The 23,320-nt window shown below is 37.7% G+C and overlaps 1 protein-coding gene across 10 annotated transcripts in view; it reads right to left on the bottom strand.

The window, feature by feature from the left end:
• Positions 1–23,320, bottom strand: part of LOC121319740 (protein PHTF2-like) — a 64,583-nt gene that overhangs the window by 10,915 nt on the left and 30,348 nt on the right. For 3 of the 10 annotated variants that reach the window (XM_041257489.1, XM_041257491.1, XM_041257490.1), the window contains exons 3-12: positions 20,599–20,655; positions 20,272–20,325; positions 16,179–16,248; positions 14,667–14,825; positions 13,114–13,279; positions 11,145–11,306; positions 8,412–8,616; positions 7,514–7,675; positions 1,587–1,826; positions 436–564 (exon numbers count right to left, since the gene is read on the bottom strand). In XM_041257489.1, coding sequence (XP_041113423.1) covers positions 436–564; positions 1,587–1,826; positions 7,514–7,675; positions 8,412–8,616; positions 11,145–11,306; positions 13,114–13,279; positions 14,667–14,825; positions 16,179–16,248; positions 20,272–20,325; positions 20,599–20,655 — 1,404 coding nt within the window. The remainder of the gene's footprint in view (positions 1–435; positions 565–1,586; positions 1,827–7,513; positions 7,676–8,411; positions 8,617–11,144; positions 11,307–13,113; positions 13,280–14,666; positions 14,826–16,178; positions 16,249–20,271; positions 20,326–20,598; positions 20,656–23,320) is intronic. The other 7 variants (XM_041257492.1, XM_041257493.1, XM_041257495.1 and 4 more) reach the window with 7 other exon arrangements.

Here is a 23,320-nt window from a genome sequence, read left to right as displayed (position 1 = left end):
GAACATTTAATACAATTTTCAGTACAGGACTACTGTAAAGTGCTTTGAGAATAACTCAAATAACTCTGCCTCCTAGGAAAAAAAACATATCGCTAATCTTTCCAAACCACTTTCATGATGCCTCCCTGACACCAGGGAAATTAGTATTATAGTTGCTTATCAGTGAGCAACATCAAAAGGTATCATATCTTGCTTTTAACACACCTTCTTATCACCACTAGCAGAGTACTATTTAAAAATAGCTTTATCATAGTAATAGTGCCATCCCCCCTGCAGCAGCTGTCTGGAACAAGTTTGTTGAATGAACTGATAAGAAGTATTTTTATGCAAGATATATTCTGCTGCCTAACATAGGGATAAGTATAGAAAACGTTAGGTATGGAAGTATGAAATAAACAATTGCTTGTTTCTCTTGCTGGATGTATCCCTACTCACCCTGTTCATAATCATCCCACTGATTTCTAGAACAGACATGTCTGCTTTCTTACACTCGGTCCCCTCCCACACTATAGCGCTCACTCTTTCAAGACCTGGATTAGAGCTGTGAAGCCAAGGGGCTTGACTCTGTATAAAAAAAAAAGAAATACAATAAAAATTTAAAAAAAATTAAAAAACACACAGTATATTTCCGCCACATTTATTCCCAGATTCTGATACTTAAAACAATTTAGCACAATTGATTAGCTGTTCTCTCGATATATGTAGAGTTCAAGTGTATCTTTCATATGTACAGTACAGAATTATATCTGCTAATAAATTAACTTGTTTAATCTAGAATTGAAAAATGCCAGTTCATCATCTCACTTACTATATCACATCTCTTTCCTTTCTTGTGCCTGTGCCCTACAAGTCAATTATCATCTACTGTTAGTCACAGACATAGCTAATAAATTAACAGTCTTTTGCATATCTTAAATAGTGGATTCGATGAGAAGGATTCTAATTAACATTGTAATTCTTTTCATAAAGTCTTCAGTTTTTTTTATTCTGCTGTACTGTTCTGTATGTCAAGTTCCCATATTCTGTTTTATCTCAGAGGATTGCACAGACTGGCACGTAGCTAGGGTACTTCATTACACAAATGTCTGAACCTACTTCTATGGATTTGTAAAACATTTGGATAAAAAAGGCAAAGGATGAAAAACGTAACGTAATAAAGCTCAGTGCTTTGACACAATATTCCTAGTCAGATTATTATAACCTTAGTGTGGTTCAGGGGGCGGGAGCTAGGGCTCTTCCCATGTTCTGTCCGTAACCCTAACCCAATCTCCTTAAAACCCCCAAGTCATGCCCTTATTCTCAGTCTTGTTCTTTTCCATCCTACCTTCCTCCTCCACTATGCTGCTCCACCTCTGCAACGGTCTGTCGCTGGGAGCAAGCGAATCTCACTTCCCAACCTTACAGGCCCAGCCACCCCGGCCTCGTCCTCAGCCAGGAAGGTTCTGCGCAAGCCAGAGGGGACCCCTGGCCAGCCAAGGGGGAACCCTGTACTCCTTACAGAGTCTCAATACGCAAGGTTCTTCCTCCACACAGCCCTTACTCCTGTCCTGTGAACTCTAGACTGCAATGATGAATGTCACACTTACAGAATCATTGTACCAGACCTGATGGAAGGGGTCGTCTCTGAACTCCTTCTTGCTGGCTGTGCAGACGCTGGTTGTGTTCTCAGCGTCGGTCTCGCTGGTGCAGGAGGAGCGGCACTCTGCACAATGCAGGAAGTCCTCCCACAGCACGTCCTCTGTCTCTGACTCGTGTCGTATGCTCTCAGAGTCCTGACGGGAGCTGGAGCACCGAAAGCTGCAGCCAGTACCAGACTTAGGAGCTTCCTGTCAACAGAAAGAACAAAAATGCAATCGGGTCACTGCAGCTGAAGTGTACAAACAGGGTTGACCAAATGTCGTAATTCTCAAAAGCACAATAATACAACTATCAAGAAGCAAAACAGTGTTGTGGGCTGTCCGCACACAGTTCACTCATTCATTTTCACCACTCAACACTGCAAAAACGTTACACCATTAACAAGACAACAGGAAATAAACTGAATCTAATTTTCCTTTTTTTTTTTAAATTATTATTATTACTTCTGTCCTCTAGTGGAACAACTAACGTTTTGACTAGATGTCTTTCTCAATGTCCCACTGCCGAAACGTGTGTGACACTTGACTGCTTATAAAGAAATCTCCAATATAAATAATCCATTTGGTTTTGCAGTCAGTGAATGCCTACTCTGAAATCCTTCATCATTTTGATGCCAAAGACCAACACAATCCCAGTTTTTACAACAAGAAAGAAAAACGCACTGTTTCTGCCCATACACACTACACAAAATATCAGACAAATATTACATCAGGAACTTCGATGCTGCACGAAAAAAGCAGCTTGATGACGAAACAGTATGCCAACTTATATATACATCTTCCTTTGAACAGTTCATTATCAACTGTGTACAGTACCTGTATACTGTAAAGACCGCTCAAAAACAGCAGACCAGTAAACAAATTAAATATATAATATGCAAAATGTCATTTAAGGAATTATTTTTCATCCACCCATCATCATTAACCGCTTAATCCTTTACAGGGCCGCAGTTTAATAGTAGTTTACTATTAATTCACAAAGACTAAAATGGAGGACAGTCTATAGGCTCTGCCTTGTGCAAGCGCTAGCGTATTTTGTCGACAGGTCAAAAAGTCGGAGGCAGTACAAAAAGTTTTTTTTGTCTATTATGGGTCAAAGTCCCATGGTCAAGCCCTGTCTAAACAAAGGCTGTCCAAATGGATAACAGTCAGACTGCCCGTTCCACCAGGGGTGTGGCAACTTTGTGGGCTTTATTCCAGGGTGCATCTGTCACACACCTTTGTAATACAGCAGTGTGGGCTACTCCCCATACCTTTACAATGTTCTACAGACTGAATGTTGTGGATCCGCAAAACCCTGGGTTTGGAACTAGAGTATTACGGGTGGCTTCAGGGTTGACCCTTACAACACAGACAAGTTTCTCCCACAATTTCTTAGCCCTAGCTACTTGTTATTGGGGTTCCTAATGGTAATGAGCAAGGTAGCCTTCGGTTTAGCCTTGTAGCATTCCAGTCGTTTTGCAATATTGCTTGCGATGGCTTGGGTATACTCACCCATTCAGTAATTGTTACATTTCGTACTTGATAGGGAACGTTAGGTTATAATCATAACCCTGGTTCCCTGAAATAGAAATGTAACCATTAACCTTCAAGGTCGTTGCGTCCATGAGTGCAGCAGGCTTGAAGAAAAAACGATGCAGTGATCTGTGCAACAGGAGCTGCCGGCTTCACGCGGGGCACAAGGCTGCCGGACGTAACAAACAACAGGCTGTGTGCAAAAAAATGAAGTGTAATTTGTAAACTAATACAACGTCAATAGTTATCGCATTAATTAATGCAATATACAAACAGCTAGTAATATACGCAGATAAAAGCAAGAAGTACTCATCTGCCTATGGCTCTCCCGTTAGGTTCGGTCTTCTGAAAGGAAAAATGATGCTGTAATCTGTGCGGGCTGTCCTGATATGCCCTCGGGGGTGGGCATGACTGCATCGCAGGCATTGCATGCAGCTTTGATATACCTATTCAGGTCTTGGGGTCTTTAGGAGGTAATGGTTACATTTCGTACTTGATAGAGAAGTTGCACAACAGTGAGCTTCCCCTAACCAAACTACACCAGGATGCAATTAAAGCCTGATTGATGAAGTTCAAATTCCAACCAAACTGACTTTGCATGCAAAACAAAACCTTAAAAAGTGCCTTTGGGTCATTTGCTGTACACTGTCTGGAACCATTACACATAACGTAATAAAGTAATAGGTTTTGAATAGCATGTCTAGTTCTTACCAGACTTCCTTTTGTATGTATAATTCAGATTTTACATTATCGGTTTGTTAAAGGAGCTTAGCTACATAAACACGATGTGTTTATGTGCAAATAACACCCACAATGAAACAGATGGGCAGAATGACAAACATATAATTGCACATACCACCAGCCAGACAAGTTCACTTTTATTCATCTGATTTCATGTGCTGTACCTACAACAACATTGGGCGACTACACAGAATGTGTCCCCTGCTAAAAACAAATTAAGCAACTACCAAACTAGATATAACAGTTACTGTTTTTCCTTTATCTGTGTTTTACATACCTGTCCACTTATTTCCATAAATTTGCTGACTTTTTTTTTCTTTTTTTTTGAGATTTAGGTGCTTCAGTTCTATCAGCGACACAACAAACTAATTCCTCCTAACATGGAAGGTGCCACATGGCTCTCAATAAAATATCACATGAACATTTAAAATGAACAGTATTGTGTGTATCTGTCCACACTACAGTTTAACATGGATTAACCTAGGTCAAATGTCCCCAAATCCCTAAAAGCTTGATTCATGCGCCCTTCACAAAGACAAATCTGCCCGATTCCAGCCTTGCTGAAGCACCCCCAGATGAGTCCAATTTTCAGCTTTGCCTAACACCTAGTCGTCTAATGGTTAGACGGAGACCTGGAGAGGCCTACAAGCCACAGTGTCTCGCACCCACTGTGAAATGTGGTGGAGGATCGGTGATGATCTGGGGGTGCTTCAGCAAGGCTGGAATCGGGCAGCTTTGGCATGAATCAAGCCAAGTACAAGGTTGTCCTGGAAGAAAACTTGTTTCCTTCTGCTCTGACAATGTTCCCCAAATCTGAGGATTGGTTTTTCCAGCAGGACAATGCTCCATGCCACACAGCCAGGTCAATCAAGGTGTACATGGAAGACCACCAGATCAAGACCCTGTCATGGCCAGCCCAATCTCCAGACCTGAACCCCATTGAAAACCTCTGTAATGTGATCAAGAGGAAGATGGATGGTCACAAGCCATCAAACAAAGCCGAGCTGCTTGAATTTTTGCGCCAGGAGTGGCACAAAGTCACCCAACATCAATGTGAAAGACTGGTGGAGAGCATGCCAAGACGCATGAAAGCTGTGCTTGAAAATCATGGTTATTCCACCAAATATTGATTTCTGAACTCTTCCTAAGTTAAAACATTAGTATTGTGTTTAAAATGAATCTGAACTTATTTTCTTTGCATTATTGTACTGTAAATAAATGCTCTAAAATGACAATATTTTTATTTGGAATTTGGGAGAAATGTTGTCAGTAGTTTATAGAATAAAACAAAGATGTTCATTTTACCCAAACACATACCTATAAATAGTAAAACCAGAGAAACTGATAATTTTACAGTGGTCTCTTAATTTTTTCCAGAGCTGTGTGTGTGATTATATATATATATATATATATACACACACACACACATACACACACAGTGCCTTGCAAAAGTAATCAGACCCCTACCAATTCTCTCATATTACTGAGTTACAAACGGTACATTGAAATTTCGTTCTGTTCGATATTTTATTTTAAAACACTTAAACTCAAAGGTGACATTGGTTTTATGTTGGGAAATATTTTTAAGAAAAATAAAAAACTGAAATATCTTGCTTGCATAAGCATTCAACCCCCACACATTAATATTTGGTAGAGCCACCTTTCGCTGCAATAACAGCTTTAAGTCTTTTGGGGTAAGTATGTACCAGCTTTGCACACAGTGTCGGAGTGATTTTGTCCCATGCTTCTTGGCAGATTTGCTCCAGGTTGTTCAGGTTGGTTGGACGACACCTGTGGACCGCAATTTTCAAATAGTGCCACAGATTCTCAATGGGATTGAGATCAGGACTTTGACTGGGCCACTGCAGAACATTCACCTTTTTGTTCTTGCGACACTCCAATGTTGCTTTGGCCTTGTGCTTGGGATCATTGTCTTGCTGAAAGGTGAATTTCCTCCCAAGCTTCAGTTTTTTAGCGGACTGAAGCAGATTCTCTTGCAGTATTTTCCTGTATTTTGCTCCATCCATTCTTCCTTCAATTGTAACAAGATGCCCAGTCCCTGCTGATGAGAAGCATCCCCACAGCATGATGCTGCCACCACAGGGATGGTGTGTCTTGAGGCATGGGCAGTGTTAGGTTTGCGCCACACATAGCGCTTTCAGTTTTGGCCAAAAAGCTCTATCTTGGTCTCATCTGACCACAAAAGCTTTTTCCACATCGCAGCTGGGTCACTCTCATGCTTTCTGGCAAACTCCAGACGTGCTTTCAGATGGTACTTTGAGTAACGGCTTCTTTCTTGCCACCCTCCCATACAGGCCAGTGTTATGCAGAGCTCTTGATATGGCTGACTGGTGCACCATTACTCCACTCCAAGCCACTGAACTCTGTAGCTCCTTCAAAGTGATTGTTGCCATCACTGTGGCTTCTCTCACAAGTCTCCTTCTTGTTTGAGCACCGAGTTTTGAGGGACGGCCTTTTCTTGGCAGTGCCTGGGTGGTGTGATGCAGCTTCCACTTCCTGATTATTGATCCAACTGTGCTCACTGGGATATCCAAACACTTGGATATTATTTTGTACCCTTTCCCTAATTATGCATTTGTATTACTTTATCTCTAACTTTTGTTGAATGCTCTTTGATCTTCATTTTCCTTCAGATTCACAGCCTTACCAATGATCCTTCAACAGTGGGGTTTTTATCCAGAAAATGTGACAGCAACTTTAATGGTTCACAGGTGGAGGCCAGTGGTAAGGTAATTGTGTCCTCGTTAGGGCAATTTCTTTCATCGGTGCAAACTGGGAGCTTCCACAGCACAGGGGTTGAATACTTATGCAAGCAAGATATTTCAGTTTTTTATTTTTCTTAAAAATATTTCCCAACATAAAACCAATGTCACCTTACAATAATTGATTCAGTTTCAGTGTTTAAAAATAAAATATCAAACAGAACGAAATTTCAATGTACCATTAAAAATTCAGTAATATGAGAGAATTGGTCAGGGGTCTGAATACTTACAAGGCATTGTGTGTGTGTGTGTGTGTGTGTGTGTGTGTGTGTGTGTGTGTGTGTGTGTGTGTGTGTGTGTGTGTGTGTGTGTGTGTGTGTGTGTGTGTGTGTGTGTATATATATATATATATATATATATATATATATATATATATATATATATATATATATATATATATATATATAGACACACACACACACACACACACACACACACACACACACATATATATTCTGAAAAGTGTCAGGAAACAAAGATTCATCTAGCTACAGGAGGCAGCATTATTTCTGGAAACCACCTCATGTATGGTGCGCTTCCAACAATGGTGGGAAAAGAGTTAACCTGACAAGCACCCAACTGGAACAAATATCAGGAAGATACTTCTAAAAAGAAAGTAATCTTTTATAAAATCATGTCCAAAAACCAAATGAAACTATCCCTGGGGGAGATTAACATTGCTTTTCTGGGCACTAGGCATAAAGAGCGGTATTCAGTGAAGTTTTCATTACACATCACTGCTTTACTATTTCTGCCCAACTCCTATGCAGCCTACAGCACTCCCAGACAATTGAACACACGACTCTTGGGTACAATTACAGCAGCAGTAGGTCGTACCTCAGCAGGGTAGTGTTTCTTGTAGTGGTGAGGCTTTCTGTTGCGCAGTGCATAGTCACTCGAAGTGCGCTCAACATTATGCCGGCCAAGACTGTACCCGGTTTCAGGGTCCTCCTCGCTCGAGACCTCGTCAGACGCATGCTCTATCGTTCTCTGAACATCCTGAAACATCAGCGTTAAAAAGCAAACTGTGACACGGGAGACAGAGCATGTATTAGGGCTCCTTGTTCATCTAATTGCTAGTTTGTTTGATTACCTATCTTGTACCTGAAAACATTTTTATTCTTAAGAGAAACGCGCTTCAAAATACGTCTTTGGGATAGGCCACAGGTGCTTTGACACACATTAAGGATTCTGTTTTTCTATCAAAATTAAAAGATACAGTGGCCCTCTTAAATACAGACTTGGTAAGCAAACCCTCCTAATGTTGAACACGTTCAACATTACGACATACGTGTAAACAAGGTGTGTAATTGCCCTGGTGAAATAACAATAATATGCTTGGAAGTGTACATCATGAAGGGAGGCCTAGCAAGGAGGAAGTGGAAAGAGTCCAACACAATTCAGATTTGTGTCGGGGGAGGGCAGTTACTAGATATTAAGGGTGATTCCTAGGAGCAGAAACCATTCAAAATCACAAAGATAACTTACTTTAATAGAAATGACTCATCCCAGTAAAAAAAAAAAACTCCAGACCCTCCTACATCAAGCAATTTAACAACCAAGCATGCTGTACAGGTGTGATTCCCAAGCCACAACCAGAACACAGAAACATACACAAAAAGGGAAGTCAAACTACATGAAAGTAAAACTGTAACAAAATAAACTGTTTGAAACTATGACATGGTTTTACATGAGAATCAATGACTGAGGGTTCGAAGTTACGAGGGAAACCCACCTTGTGCTGAGTTGCAAGGTGATGTATGTGTCTGGTAGCTCCCCCTGTGCTCCAGCATCTCTCCTCAGGCTTCAGGACCTCACAGTGGGGCTCATGGAGCTGGATCCCATCCTCACTGCTCTTGCTGGTTACCCTTCCATCCAGAGACACATAGCCATTATCAGTCTCTGTCGACTTATCAATGGATAGCTTGGTCTTCTTGGATCTGAAGATGGGCACAAGCAACATATCTTTTTAAGATGGACTATTATGAGATCTGGAAATGAATATTCAATTATTAAAGGGCTACTTTATAATTTTTTGGGACTTTCTGGTATCGATGTTACAAGTATAACAGAAAAACACAAAAAAAATTTACTGACGCATCTTTATTACTTTTATAAAGCAATGTGTCCTGTTAAGAGGTTAGAATAAAAAGAAGCTGATGGAATCGCACTGTACATTATTTTGTCGCAGCTGCATTTCCAGCTGGATTATTGCAATGAACTCATCAGGCCTTAGCGGCAGTTCTTTAGAAGGCAAAGGATATGATCTCATCATCAGAGCAGAACATCCAAATACTGCAAACTCTTTAAAAAGAGTAAAACATCTGTCGGTTTGTGGTGTATTACAATAAACACATTCAAGTGACTACACATGATTGAGTCCTCCAAAACCACAAGATTGTATTCTTTGTCATGTAATTCACTAATAGGCTGACTATTGTGACTAAAACACAACATACAAATGAAAAGTAAGTGTAAAATGTAAAAAGTAAGTGCTAGAAAAAAAAAAAAAAACGTGAAAATGTATTATGAAAATCACCTCCTCACCCCTAGGTCTGAATTTATACACCTTTGGAAATAAACTTTCCCTGTTTTCATTATTATATTTGTGCTTTTTTTTTTTTTACAGAAATCACCCATAATTTCCATTGCAGAAGAACAAACTGGCCATTACTTATCCTGCTTGCCAGTATTCATTCTACAGGTGAAACTTTATACAGTACAGCAACTGTTTTAACTGTAAACAGCATGTACATTATACAGAAGTGACCCCTATTTCACTATATTGCCTGCCAGGTGTTTGTGTTTCATGGCAGATATCTGGTCACGAGCAGCAGAGAGCAACTTTTTTCATGGTTTATTAAATTAACGACTTCCTGTGGCTGTGCTTGTCTGGTACAAGGGGGAGTCTAGACAATGGTTAGTAGTGGTGATATGCAGTAAAGCTGTTTGAGTACTGGTCATCTAGACAGTGCTTCAAAACTCAAAAAAGGCCTTGTCACATATAATCGAAACAACATGTTCTATTATTAAGCTATGCAAAATCTTTTAGCTTGGACATCGTTCAAATGCAGGATTACAACCCCATAAAGAGGTCAGGCCCATATACAAAAGGCAGTATAGTAAATATTAAGGTGACTCTAAGTAACACATTAAAAAGTTTTAGAGCACTGTTGATGTACAGTAAATAAATAATGTATATCATCAATGAAGCCACAAACAGTAAACACATAAATAAACAAAGAGCTGCAGTATCCCCTTTTGTACTGAAAACCGTTAAAAAGCCCAAGTTCCAAAAGAGCTCTTAAATGACTCGCCCTAATGTTTCAACGATGAGTCTCGTTTTATATTAATTGTAATGGGTAACCTTAGCTAGGTGTTTTAATTGTTTTCATTCATGATGTTGGAATAGAACTTGAGTTTGCCTTTCTTGAAGCTGAAATGCTCCTGCACCCAGTACCGTGCATGTTTGGTGCTAAAGTCTGTTTAATTCTTTATTTTCTTACATACTGATGATAAACTGATGTTAAAACAGGAGATGGATAGTACAGTGCTACCCTATTATAATGTGGTTATCGGGGTTCATAATTAGAAGACCTTGTTATTTGCGTTTCATCCTGTATAACGAATATTGGCATTTTGTGTTCCCAAAATGATTTACAATGCACAAGAGCCAAATTAACATTGTAGCGTATGGTGGAAAATGAAGGAAGGCGATACACACAATTTGCAGGTACTCGAATCCATGGTTTATTCGGATGATTATTCCCGGCCCCTGCAAGCCTGGTTCACACCAAAACAGCACAGCCTTCCACCTGCTGATGTGGGCACCCCACTACATGCTTTCATCTCCCCGCCTCCCCGGACATCACCCACCAATCCCGGCTGAGGCAAGAGTACCACTTCCCTGCTAATAAGCACACAAAGACACAGAAAAACAAACAAACAAACAAAAGGGTATAATATAAACTGCTGCTTGAATTTCCCCTTTTCTTACTCTCCACTGCATCGAGTTTCATTTTAACAGAGAAAGATTTTAATTTTTTGCTGTCTGCCATGCTCCGTACTGTATATCTGGAACCTTCACTCAACGTTTGCGAGTCAAATCGCATTATGGGGGAAATGGAGGCCACGACCTTACCGTGTTATAACTGATTCCACTATAACTGGTCGCGTTATAATGGGGTAGCACTGTATGTACTGCAGAATATACATAAAATTCTGCAACCAATTGTTCTCATGTTATAATTTCTATTTTCAGTTTACAAGAAATACACCAAAGTTTTTGCCCAACAAAAAAGTTTAGAATATTTTCACTTTGATAAAAAAAAAAAAAAAAAAAAAAAAAAAAACAGGATTTGAATGCATTAAATTTATGCATTTATTTATATGTATGGTTTTGATATTTCTGCTACAAAAGGGATATTGCCGCTTGTGAACAAGATATAACCTTGAAAATAATACACACCCCGGTTTAAAGAAATCATGCCAGAAATCTCTGAAGAAAGCCCCAAGGCTGTAAGTGGAGCCAGAACCGGAGCAGTGCAGCACCACCTCCTGTGTGTTATCTGTAGTGCTAGAGCCATCTCCTTCCCTATTCACATCCAAATGTACTGCTCTCCTTAACTTCCTTTAGCGAGAAAGATTAAAAGCAGAGGTTTGCTTAAAAAGAGGTCATCCAACAGAATTATGACGCCTGTAGTCTTTTTGAAAAAAACCTTCACAAATAGAGCTTACCACAAAGCAGCTGTCTCTGACAAGACTATGATCTGGTGAGAAGTGGAAAAATTCTCAAGCCCTGTTATTTACTGGATTAACTATGAAACACCAGAGATTTACCTCACAGTTCCCATAAGAATATGGAACAACAAGACTTTTAGGCCAACAGGTCCTCTACATTATAATGCTACAAACCGTTAAATAGCTGAACAGTCAACTTATTTCTGCAGTTTTGGTCTCAAATGACTCAAACTTCAGTTGTTAGTGATCTTGGGCACCATTTCTCAGTTAGAGTATTGACTTAAAAGCCAATGTGATGGGAATTGAGTATTTAGTCACTTTAACAGTTTGGCAAAGCCACAGCACTTAAATCAACTTGACAGTATGTATGTCAATGAGGCATATACTGTGCAGTAAAAGTACTGAAAAACAGTATCTACATTACCATAGCCCTTACTTGCTATATAAAAATCTGGACCAAACGGCTTGGTTTCTGGTGTTTAATTGAATTTGCTTGGTTAATGTAGTTAATGTGGAAGCAGATTCTCATTTTACAAGGTCTGGACTATTTCACTGCAACAATAGCCATTCTATATTAACATTGCATGTGAAAACAGTATTACGCTACATAGGAGCTCAGAGCACACCCAGACACAAAACTAAAATAAAGATGAAATGTTCACTAGTTTCACCTCAGCCTCATCAAGAGTTTTTTCAGCCCAGATCCAAAGTTTAAAGAAGCTGCTTTGTGATAATCAAGAGAAAAGAGTGCAAGAAAGAACCAAGATATGTAATCATGTTGTTTGGCATCCATATGTTTTTTGTTTTTTTTCTATTATATAGAATGCAAGAATCTTCTTTAGCAATCCAATAGAAAAAGTGTGTCATTCACCTTAGCAGGGCCTTGGACTTTAACAAATCAACACCCTTTTTTGAGAAGTTTCCTAGCAAGCTAAATCGCACACATTCTGGGGTATCCTGGCAAGTCATGGAAACTGGAGCTACCTTTTACTGCCAAACGGGCTTATAAAGAGGATCTAAACAGGCAGGTGATCTTTATATACTGTATAGGCACACACTGTATATTTATCAGGATTAGTAACACTGGTCACTATCGTGCTTTTATACTGATTGTTAGTATTTTGCTTCCATTACTAAATTTGAAAGGAGTGATAACCAAAGCTTGTATCTTATGACAACTAGCAACACTGCCACTGGGTGCCATTTTCTTGAGCTTAGAATCTATTGTGTTTTTCCTCTGATTATTTTACTTTTGTACAGATAAAGATTTTTGTTTTTGTTTTTACACATGATACATTAAAAGTTGTTGTTGCTTCCTGCAATCTAATCACTTCCTGTGCTGTAGTGCAGATTTACTCTAATGCTCTAACTACAACCAGTCAATGTAATTTACAGAAAGGGATTAGGTACCAGGAATCTATAACACTGGATTTAAAATCTGAATAAACTGGAAAATGTAGGTGAAAATCCAAAAGCTTTTAAGCACAACTGGATTCTTAGGGGACAGTGCTAATGTTGCGAATGTTAAAATAAGACAAGGAAATTGATTTTAAAGCACTGGTAATCCCTCCTTCGAAAGTTCTATGAAGAAGAAAAAACACCACTAGGAACTATTAACCAGAGCTTTAAAAACAAAATGTTTTCAAGCATGAGTTAAAAGCAGAGTTCCATTTTCTGACCATGATGGAGGCACCCACCTTCTCCTCTTCCCTCCGCTACTGGGATTGGGTTTGGGAGTGCGCGTTGACACAATCTGACAGTGAACGGTCCCCAGCATCAACATCAACCAGATAGGACCAAACACCTCTGTTACAGGGACGTTGTGTGTTTGGGTATTGGTGAAAAATAACACTGTTGCTGCAACTGCAAAGCAAAGGAGAGAGTCAGGAGAAATAGCCAGTACTCTCATAGTAAATCATTATGGATGAATATCTAGACCGTTGTTTCTTATTTAGTTTGTGGCTATTAAAAATAAATAAAGTACCGTAGTCTCTGCATATAGGAACACCCACTAAGAGTACATTTCGGCTAAGAGAACACCATTGTGGTAGCATCAATAGCGATTTGTTTGATACAGTACTGTTATCTAACCTGATAACTCCTCATCAAACTTAAATTTGAATGGTTTATTTAATAATTTTCAAATGTGACTTGGCATCGCGAGAGTGAGTTGAGGCACACTGATTGGTTTGTTCAATCTTTCCAGAAATGCCTTGTTTTGTATTCTGATTTCCACAAGTGCATCTCATCACTACAAAATGGCATGTAAGCAAATGCAGAAATGCGCCGCTCTTTCTCTTGCTACAAAAATGTGGAATTTGTTGGGGCTCGTGGAAAAAACCTCAATCAGACAAGTCACTAAGCAGTTTGGTGTTTTTCATTCTGGTGAGTTGCTTCCCCATTCTGTGAAAACATGTTGTGCATATCTTAAATATTGCTCCTGTACATGTATTCATAATTAATCTGGTGCTGCATTTTTTAATGTGTATAGGGGTGCTGTGTTAATTTAATATAATACTATTCTAGATTATTAAAATGCACTTGTCTATTGCTTTTCTATTACTTTGTTCTGTTCATTTCATATGTTGATGGACGCGCATCATGACAAGTAATAAATATTTATTGATTCATATTGTGTCTGATGGTCAACTCCTTCTCAGAAAACACTTTGGCTTAGAGAACACTTTGCTTGCTTCCCGAGAGGTGTTCTCTTAAGTCAAGGAAATGTACTTCAAACCACACCATTTGGAATACTGTGGTACCAGCGAGATTATTTATTGTGCCATCGGCTGGCTGTTTATCATCATGAGCCAAGTTTATACAACTGGGTAATTCTTACCCAGCGATACTAAAGTTAATTAGTATTAATTTAACTGCACTGACCATACATGCTTTGAGACACATTAACAACAATGGGTTACATTTTGTGAAAGTTTCTCACTTTATAAATCTTATATTTTTTATATATAAAAAACATATATTCTACTAAAACTGAAAGCAGTTACACATTTTACATGCTATATATACGACCCATAGTTGTGGTTCAAGCTTTGAACTATAGCAAAAGCTTAATGAATTGTCTTTGTTTCATCAGCTTTCAACAAGAGACTGCCACAATGAAGTCACTCATTATTGCAGCATGTAAATATATTTTTTGCTCTCATTCTAAACAATCAATCGCCTTGACTCTTACTGAACATAAGAGCCTATGGTAACCATGGCAACTAAAGCATTGCAACAAGAGTCTAACCTTGAAGGAGGTATAGAGATAGCAGCCAGAAAAAGATGGCTTTTGACGTCACTTGTATCCACCATCTAAAGAAGAAGGGGAAGAACACGACTCGTACCAGCCCTTTCCTGGTCAGCGAGGTCCACGGGCTTTCCGGTTTAGCTTTAGCAAATGCTGAGCCTGTGTACAACATGAGAGGGACATTTTCAACAGAAAAAGGGAAGTAGTTGAGTGAAACACATTGTTATAAACTGGCTACTGTGAAATTACAAAGAATACACAAAGAATTGTGCTAAGAGTGCACATTTTATTATTAACAAAAAGCAAACTGAAAATGTTGCATAGCTATGTAACAAAGCAGCTTCTAAATAAACCTCCTGGATGATTATTTTGAAGCTTTTAATACAAATATTCCCTTTTCTTTTTGGAAAAAAATGGCTTGGTTAATTTAGCATGGTGGGACATGCTTTGTGTATATGGCCCTTAGGGCTGGATGATCTGCATATTCCTGTGAGCACTGTATACTGCACTGTGGTTAATAAAACCAGAAACATGACATTATGTAAAAACAATGCTACACAATATTCAATTGATATCCCTTAGGAACTGCAAAACAAAACATATCCATATAAATAAAGACGTTTCTTCGGAAGTCATAGCTCATGTTGAATCAAGCCAATGGTACATCTGCCTGAAGTGGTCAATGTACCAATGTCTGACTGGATTAACATCCCTCAAGACACGTTCCTTGCTGAGTCTATGCCTGGATCTCTTCCTTTGGTTAAGCAATATAAAAGACTGACAGCCTCAGGTGAGGATACATTTAGCAGAAAAACAAAACAGAAGTCAGATTGATTTCCACATCCTAGAATTACTTTTCTTCATCTCACCCTAAATTTTCCATGGTGTAATTTCTTGTAGTCTAACAAAACATTTCTGCTCTCCAAACCATAAGATAAAAGCTAAGATAAAATACTGTAATTGAGTGATGGACAGAAACATTTATCTAATTACTATATGCAAGTGGTAACACAATCTCTTTATCACTCCTACCTTTGCCTCTGCCGTATGGTATTCAGGTGTAATTGTTACAGCTACAGAGTGTATGTGACCGTGTTGAAAAGAAATAGCATTTTACTTTATTTCCTGCAGCTACAAGAACCGAGGGAGCAGTATGCTGAAATGATGGTTTTCTCCAGTTTGTCTATTCTTCATGCTGCATATCTGACAAACTAAGTCATGGAGGTCTTTGCCACACAGGGAAACTACAGTTACTTACATGGATTGTGGGGAACATTTCACATTTTACTTCTAGATCAAGGTCAGAAAATATCAGGCCAATTATCTGATTTGGAAGAGAAAAACTAAGGAAACATTAAGATTTGTGGATTGTAACTTGATTCAGATACATATTTATCCTCTCATTTTCAGTATGCAACAACATAAGTGAGAAATATTTCTCAGTTGGTTTCCCCAAAGGTATGACTGTAAGGTGGGATAACATAATTGAGCTGACTCATATCTGATTCTCACCTCTCACAAGGTCAACATCTATGAGGTCTGGTTTCACATGTCCTGTCTTTTTTGGCTTGCTCCTCAGGCCCTAGAAAACAGATCACAATAATACAACACCACCATTAAACAAGGTTATAGAGGATTACTTCATAAAAAGTCATGCAATACAATGTAAGAAGTTAACAGAGATTATACTGTGTCAAAAGAGGCAACTAACTCGGCCGAAAACCCATGCGTGTTAGACTATAACACACTGAGTGACACACATTGCACTGTTATCCAGCTGTCAGCTGTGCATAAATTGTCTAGGACTGAACAAAATCACACCAAATATGAACTGGAACACTATTTTAGTGGTATTGTACACACTCTTATGAATATTGTATATTGTAGACAAAACTAAAGCTCTTAGTGTTTCCCATTAATTAGAAAGCTTGAAATTGTTGGCATTAGATTGTGCATGGTCTTTTGCTGTTCTAGATATTTCTGTTTATTTAATAACCAACAGCTCTCATTCCACCCTTAGACCTGGACAACAAACAACTAAAAGTTGTCGACAACTATTGAGGGGCATATAGAAATCGCACAAAGATCCGAACCCCACAGGTATCTATTAGTTTTCTATGGTCAGTTTTCACGAGTTTTGGAAGAAAGCTGAACCTAAAATGCAGCTGGAGGCCTAAATCACGCAGAACAATAACCACTGCTAGCATCAACCTTTAAATCAGCTGTCACTGTAGGCTATTCTGTGTTGGCCCTTTACACTGAGGACCTGCAGTGTTTTGTGATTGACTGAGGCATTTAAGGAAGTAAAATTGCTAACAAATAATTAGCTGTAGGTAGCTATTGAATGCATGCTTTATATGTAAATATTTTGTACACACAGGGTGTGAGTTAACAGGGGACCGGGGGGATTCCCAGGCTCTGCACTTTCAATTTTGCACTTAATGTCTTTCTGCCAGAAAATGTCATTTATACAGATGATGTTAATGCCCAAATACATTCACTGCATCTTGTGCAGTGTACTGCCTTGCTGATTCTCAGGGCCTCTATGGACCGTTTTCTAGCAACTGCATACGATTGTTTTTCTCCAAACACTTCTCCCTACACACCGCGGACGGGAACCAGCAAATACACTGACAACACTGTTTTTTGGGGGAGTCAGCCAATCAGACTCAACAGAACACACGTTTTTAAAACGTCAGTATGTTGACGCCGTCGTAGTTGCTATGCCCACCGTTCTTGAAAGTGCTTGGAGAAAGACAATCATTCCTGCTGAAAAAAATAGGCCAGCATTGAATCTTTTAAAAACAGTAAAGTTAGAAAAATGAAGAGAAACAACCAGAAATATTATACATTGATTGGGGGTTGAGCTTGGAGGATACAGGAAATGAGAATGAGAGAGAAATGTGAGACTAAACAGCTGCACTATCCCTTTTGTTCTGTATATCTCCCCTTCTAATGAAAGGCTTTTGAACCCACTTATTATGTATCAGAAGCCATCTCAAAAGAATAGCTACCTGTTGTTGAAGTTTAGCAACGGTTGTTTAGTAACTGATCATAACATCTCGAACAGCAGGTGCAAGTCAGGGTAGTTTAAAATATGTACACTGACTACAGGAGTTATCAAGGTTTTGTACAATTACTTGTCCTGCTTTAAAATAAATATATATATATATATATATATATATATATATATATATATATATATATATATATATATATATATATATATAGGTTGTGATTATACTGTAATAATAATTTAAACAACAATAACTGTATTCACATGGTGTCAGATGTTGACACATGAGCGTATCAACATGATTTATGTTTACTATTGGCTTCCCTGCTGTTTTGTAGTTTGTGTATTTTATCCCCTTCACTGGAAATCTGACAAATCGCACACTGTGAAAACAAAGCTTAAAGAGCATGTCTTTCTTGTTTTATCATGGAGTATGTGCCTTTCAGGGCAGTTCTTTTTTAGTTTTAAAAGTACAGCTGTTTGATTGCAACAGCAGGTGGCTCTGCTCCTGTGCTGTACATGCTTCAGAAAATAAGACCCTCAGTAGGACAATACTGTAACATGTGCTCCTTTTCTGATCCAAACACGTTGGATTGACTGCTTACATCAGGACAGACTGTGCATTATTTTGACAAATGACAAGCTCTCAAGTGCATGATGATTAGAAGCAACTGGTATTTGTGACCATAACTGCGCCGAGCATTAACTGTATTCCTGAAGCAATACTTAACTATATGCATTGCATAAAGCTATTCAAATAAATAAAATAAATTGGCTCTCGTACTTGCATACAAAAATGTTTGTGGCTTTACTTTATTTGCATGACATGTAAATTGAAAAACAAACTGAATAAGATTTACCATATATTTTCCAAATGAAACACAAAAGCTATTTTAAATGCTCATGAGTTATATATGACTATACAGTAGCACAACAGGTTTAGAAATGGCATTGCCCACATGTGACTACAGGCCACCATAGAATCTCTTTATGTAAATACTCATATAATACAAATTATTAAAAAAACTGCAGACCAGTATAGTTATTATTTCAAATAACAGTGAATCAGAAGAACAAATCTCTAGTATTCAGACTGCTTATGTATTCACATACGCCACAAGGTCTTTCTAGTAGTTCCAATATGCCAGTTCCCATGAGAACCAGATTATTTATAGTGCTTCAATAACTTTCCTGTTCATAAGCAGAGATTCATTGACTAGATTATTCATGTGAAATATCCAATTTTGGATAAAATGTATGTATCAAGCGTGCCAAAAGAGATAATTAGTATTTATGTTTTTTTTTTGTTTGTTTTTTTAGTTCAAATATTGCCTGAGTCGTGCCTAAAAACACATGCTGTAAGTTCCAGCCAAAGGGTTATGTATGTGTTCCCAATAATTTCAAATAGCTGTAAAAAAATTAAGTCATTCCTACATTGTCTGAAAGGGCTGAGCAAAGCCAGTGTTTTCTTTAGACTAAGGATAAGCGCCAACTCAGTGAAAAATTTCAGATAAACATAAGTAAACGGCAATTCATAAGGATTGATTGATACTAGAATCACATGAATGTTATTGGTGTTTTCTACCTGACCGACATTCAGTCACCACCAGTGGTTTATTACCTGGAGTATTTCAAAACCTCTTTGTACGCTACCAGGGGATTTTAAACTAACGATCTAAGTTTGCTTAAAAATATATAAAATTTATAGCAGTGTTTGACCCATAAAATCTACAACAGAGAATAGCTATTTCCACTAAACGAGTTCTATTGTTATGGTTTTCATTCCTACAATAGTAATTAAACAATCACTTTGTTTTCATTCATTGAAAAAACAGCACAAACATGTTTTTCATAGAATTTTTGGGAGAAAAACAATACACTACAACATACTGTATAAACAGCTTGGATGGGATTTCACTACTGTAGCTACCGAGTATACTTATTTGTCGCATTTTTTGTGTGTGTGTGTTTTTTTTAAATATTAATAAATAAATAAATAAAACTTACACCATATTTTTGTTTTGTTTTAAATTTGTAAACCTGGTTTTGTCCAGCCCTTAACTTCTTAGACCAATTCATGGAACTATTTACATGATAGATAAGAAATCAAAGACGTATTCATAAATTCAACTGAGCCGTTTGTTTTGGATGTTTTCACCATTGTTCAGTGGAAGCATTTAAATCCAGCAGATACAATGTGTCCTTTGAATGAACAAACTGAAGCTTTGAATCACTTAAAACCCCAAATGCTGTGAATCATTACAGTTGAACTATTCAAATACTAATAACACATAGATATTTGATCACTCACTGTAAATATTGTGTTTTAATGTGTTAAGAATAAATATAGCAGTCTTTTGTAATTATCCCTTGCAAAGTATGAAATATTATACTAAAATGGGCAAATCCTCTGTATAGACAATACATGAAGAAAATAATGGATAACAGACTTGATGATTTCTAATTGTATCATCTACATAGTCCATGTAAAACGGGATATAAAAATCCATTAAAGCAGACCAAAAACCATAACCCACAAGCTAAACACTGAAGCGTGTACAACACATAAAGAAATCTCCAAGTACTTACCAGTCTAATAAACTGCACAGAGTAGTGACAGCACCAGAGAGGAGGAAAAGCAAACTGGAAGCATAAGATGACTAATCGGAAATTAAAATTACTAACAAAAAACGATAACTTGATGCAGCTTTCATACAGGGCAGTGGAAACAGAAAACAGAGGGGACAGCCACATCATCTGAACAAGGAAATAACTCAAATAAATAACAAGATTAATAAAATGTCAAAAAGAACGGAAATCATTATAGACTAAAACGAGTATACTGCATTATGAAAACAATGTAGGTTAACTCCAAAAGAAAAAAAAAAAAAAATCTAGAATCACAGAATCATTTACCTTGATTTCTCTTTGTTCTACTGATTTCTCCCATATCTGTTGATCATAGGCCCCAATCTGGGAAAACACAAGAAAAGAAACATATATTTTTGTTAAAAAAAAAAAAAAAAAAAAAAAAAGTAAAAATCAATTACAACTTGAGTATGCTTTTTATAACTTTACAGGTGACCAGTGACTTGGTGCCAACTGACAGCAGTTGTTCAAGTGAATAAAGATAACCTGTGAATGTTAAAAGTCACTTAAACAGCACAGGCGACATGATGTTTTAATAAGAAAGATACAGAAAACACCTGTCTATTACTTCTTTCAGCCACTTCTGTTTGCAATGTACAGTGGCTCACAAAAGTATTCACCCCCCCTTGGACTTTTCCACATTTCACTGTGTTACAACATGAAATCAAAATGGATTTAATTAGTTGTTTTCGCCACTGTTCAACACAAAAAGTCCATAATGTTAAAGTGAAAAATAAAATCTACAAATTGTTCTAAATTAATTACAAATACAAAACAGGAAATAATTGATTGCAAAAAGATATTGCTGCTCTGAAAGAGTGCAAAGAAGAGCGACCAGAATTATTCCGGGTTTAAAAGGCATATCATATGCAGACAGGCTAAAAGAATTGAATCTGTTCAGTCTTGAACAAAGAAGACTACGTGGCGATCTAATTCAAGCATTCAAAATTCTAAAAGGTATTGACAGTGTTGACGCAAGGGACTTTTTCAGCCTGAAAAAAGAAACAGGGACCAGGGGTCACAAATGGAGTTTAGACAAAGGGGCATTCAGAACAGAAAATAGGAGGCACTTTTTTACACAGAGAATTGTGAGGGTCTGGAATCAACTCCCCAGTAATGTTGTTGAAGCTGACACCCTGGGATCCTTCAAGAAGCTGCTTGATGAGATTTTGGGATCAATAAGCTACTAAAAATCAAACGAGCAAGATGGGCCGAATGGCCTCCTCTTGTTTGTAAACTTTCTTATGTTCTTATAAGTATTCACCCCCTTTGCTATGACACACCTAAATAGGCTCTGGTTCAACCAATTGTCTTTAGAAGTCACATAATTGGTTGAATGGAGTCCACCTGTGTGCAGTTAAGGTGTTTCACATGATTTCAGGTTACTTTTGAGAGCCACTGTAGGTTTTCATGGATTGATAGCATTTACAGGAGAGCAACACAGTGAGGGTGAAAACTACTTAGCTTCAAAACTGTTTTCAGCACAGTCCTATTTAGGACATTGACAGTCCTGTTTTTGCCAGTTGGCCACATTGCCTTGAAGAAAGGTAAAATCGTATCTAGAATTACATTTCCTTTTTCATTTTGACATTGACGCTTTGACCTATTCTGTAATTGCAGAATAAATTCATATGTATAAATAGCACAATCCTCTGTGGTAATATGAGACTGGGACTTTATAAAGTCACCTCTGACTGAAATGTACGGCCCCTTAACCCTGTAAGGACCAGGATCGTGTTCACTCGACAATCATAAGTAAACATAACTGCTCTAAAACAGTTATTTTTCGATCACATTAAGTGAATTTTAGCCAAATATAAGCGATATGTTTCTTTTGATGCTCAGTGTGTGTGTGTGTGTGTGTGTGTGTGTGTATGGTATTTATATATTTATATATTATTTATATTAAGATAAAAAAAAGTTAAAAGTTTGTATGGTTTTTGAAGTACTTTACAATGTTCCCCAGTGTTCGGAAAAAAATGACACAATTTCCATGATGCTACTGTAAAAAATTGATTTTTGGTGAACTTTGATAGGAAGACTGTCAACTACAGCCAAAAAACACTGGCCTTGTCCTGGTTGGGTATAGGCCAATAAAAACAACCTCTAAGTCTATTACTTAATAAAAAAAAAATGCATTCAAAATATTGCAAAGGTGAGTGGTGCACAACATGAGTCCATTGTTTTCATCAGAAGTAAAGCTATACAAACATTTCAACTGCAGTCGCAATGCAATCAAAACCTTCAATAACTTTGCAAATCATTTAGTTATTGTTATATCATGTATGAAGAACCCTCAAATGTATCCCCAAGCAGAAGTGATATCTTGAAAGCCTGAATTAATTTCTCAGAATGAATGATCGTATGTGTTTTCCATTTGACTAACTGTGCAGATTCGCTACCTAGTCTTGTGTAAATCCTTTGTCTATCTCTGTCACCACCACACAGCCTATAAATAGTGAAAGTGAGGGTTCAGAATTCTCTCAGGCAGTGCCATAGACATGTAACTGCATGCCAGTGGCAGACATCCATGCATGTTGTAAGCCGTTCACAGCAGAGAAACAGTGGAAACTTTCACCAGGTAAAAGTACAAAAAAAAAGTGAGAAATGCGCAGAGTTTGCATTGGCTATAAATAATGAATAACAAGTTAAATGTAAAAATAATCTAATGTCAGACTTTGGTGTAAGAATTTATATCAGTGTCCGAAATGTGCATGTTGCACTGTAAAATAATTTGGGTTTAATTTGATAAAAAAAAAAAATCTAAATATACAAATAAATAAATAAATAGATAGTCAATAAACTAATTTAAATCAGGTGATAATCCTGATTGATTGACATCCGTAAACACTACCTGTGATCACAGTCTTTATTTTGCAGGTTCAATTGTGGAAGGCAGGAATTGAAGTTTTACTCCAGTGAACAAAAACAAAGCATGCCAGGGAGTACAAGCATAGGGCTGTAATCATATCAGATAGATTGGTTTAAA

The sequence above is a fragment of the Polyodon spathula genome, chromosome 8, assembly GCF_017654505.1.
Source record: "Polyodon spathula isolate WHYD16114869_AA chromosome 8, ASM1765450v1, whole genome shotgun sequence".
Lineage (NCBI taxonomy): Eukaryota > Metazoa > Chordata > Actinopteri > Acipenseriformes > Polyodontidae > Polyodon > Polyodon spathula.
This window is presented reverse-complemented; position numbering and strand designations above follow the sequence as displayed.